Source organism: Empidonax traillii, unplaced genomic scaffold, assembly GCF_003031625.1.
Source record: "Empidonax traillii isolate 1590-97213 ecotype Southwest subspecies unplaced genomic scaffold, ASM303162v1 scaffold3013:size16387, whole genome shotgun sequence".
Classification (NCBI taxonomy): Eukaryota; Metazoa; Chordata; class Aves; order Passeriformes; family Tyrannidae; genus Empidonax; species Empidonax traillii.
Window position 1 is genome coordinate 7,224 of NW_020958206.1, and position 1,844 is coordinate 9,067.

The following is a 1,844-nucleotide window of genomic DNA, read 5'->3' on the forward strand; positions in this document are numbered from 1 at the left end:
AAGGAGGGGGTCCTGCCCCCCCCTCACCGTCAGCAGGTTGTGGGGCCAGTCCATGAACTGGTGGAGACCCCCGGAACGTCGGATCAGCTCCGGGCCCTGCAGGGGGAGAAGAGGGGGACGAAAAGGGTTCACCTGGAGCTTCTTGGGAATCACGGCGGGAATGCGGGGACGCAGCGGGGTGGTCTGGGAAGCCTCCTGGAGCCCGGGGACGGAGGGGGAAGGTGGGAATTGGGGGGAGAAGGGAGGGGGGGGAAAGGAATTCCCGCTGGGAATTTGGGCCTCCGAGGGGAGGATGTAAAGCCCTCTGCCCCCCATCCCAACCTCCCTTTTGCCCCCCCCACCCCCCCGTCGCCGCTCACCGGCCTCGTGCCCAGATGGAAGGTGTTGCCGAGGCAGATGCGGCAGCCGAGCGCCGCCAGCTGCGCGGCCGTGAGGCCCTTGGCGGTGCCGCGGGTGCCCACGGGCATGAAGACGGGGCAGGGCACGGTGCCCCGCGGCAGCCGCAGCTCCCCGGCCCGGGCGCGGCTCCGCCCGCACTCGGCCACGACACGAAGCACCGGGAGCGGCCCCGAGCCCGGGCCCGCCATGGGCGCCGCCATCTTGGGCTCACCGGCCGGAAGTGACGCCGGAAGTGGCCGTTACCGGGGCAACGCGGGCGCCATGTTGGGCCCTGTGGTTGAGGATCCAACCCCGGAGACGCCCCACACACACACAGCCTGCAAACAGCAAGAACGGGCTGTGCTGCCCTCACCGGGGCGGCCTCTCAGGGTACGTGGAGGGGTCTCAGTCCTGGGGCTTTACCTCAGGAATATCGCTCTTTGTGCTCGTATAACGGTCCCGGGATGTGCCCGGGGAGAGCAGTAGGAGCAGCAGCAGCCAATCATCGGGCAGAGACCATTGACTGACAGCCGACTGGTGAATCGCGAGAGGATTTTTCATGTTCGCCCCCGCCGGGTTGGTCAGCCCGGTTGGAGTGGCGGTCGCGCTGTCCAACAGAAGGGAGGGCGGGCTGGGGAGAGAAGGGCAGGCTCATCGGCATGTCCTGAGCGGTGATTGGCCTTTGCACCTGAGCGGCTTCCTTTTCCACCAATGAAACAGCAGAACCGCCGCAGCGAGGCGGGACTGCACCGCCATTCCCCTCAGCTGACACGGCTCCCATTGGCTGGGAATCATGAGCGACGCGGCGAGGGTCCAATGAAAAAAGAGTTGGCGCTTCTGCATCCACCCCCCGCATTGATTGACAGCTCTCCCCGCCACTCAGCACGCCGCGCCCGCTTGACGGACAGGCCGTCCGGCCAATGGCGGCGGCGTTGGCGGGGCGGGGGGCGGGCCCGGATGGCGAGACTCTGAGGGGAAGTTTGGCCGCCGCCGCCGCCGCCGCCCCGGGCCCCGCCAGGAGGAGCCGCCGCCGCTCCCGGCCCCGCCATGGGGAACCGCGGCATGGAGGAGCTCATCCCGCTGGTCAACAAGCTGCAGGACGCCTTCAGCTCCATCGGCCAGAGCTGCCACCTCGACCTGCCGCAGATCGCCGTGGTGGGCGGGCAGAGCGCGGGCAAGAGCTCGGTGCTCGAGAACTTCGTGGGCCGGTGAGCTCCGGGTGGGGGTCGGGTCGGGTCGGGGGGTGAGGGGATCAGGGCGAGTGGCGGGTCGCGGCCCCCGAAGGGCGCGGCCGGAGCGAGCGGGGCCCGCGCTGCGCAAAGTGCTCGAAAACGGGAGCAAAAAGGTGCGCGAAGGGCGCGGCGGGGCCCGGGAGCTGCGGGGGGAGGGAAGGACGGAAATGGCGTAAGGGAGGGAGAGAGAGGGGCAGGGGCGGCCCCGGGGGACGCGGGGGGCTCGGAGGGGTG

At 69.8% G+C, this 1,844-nt stretch overlaps 1 protein-coding gene across 1 annotated transcript in view; it reads right to left on the reverse strand.

Annotated features, from left to right (window-relative positions):
- QTRT1 (queuine tRNA-ribosyltransferase catalytic subunit 1) overlaps positions 1–847 on the reverse strand; it is a 2,520-nt gene extending 1,673 nt beyond the window's left edge. The window contains exons 1-2 of the mRNA XM_027910244.1: positions 360–847; positions 28–96 (exon numbers count right to left, since the gene is read on the reverse strand). Of these exons, the coding sequence (XP_027766045.1) occupies positions 28–96; positions 360–599 (309 nt within the window). The 5' untranslated portion in view covers positions 600–847. The remainder of the gene's footprint in view (positions 1–27; positions 97–359) is intronic.
- Positions 848–1,844: the final 997 nt, after the last annotated feature.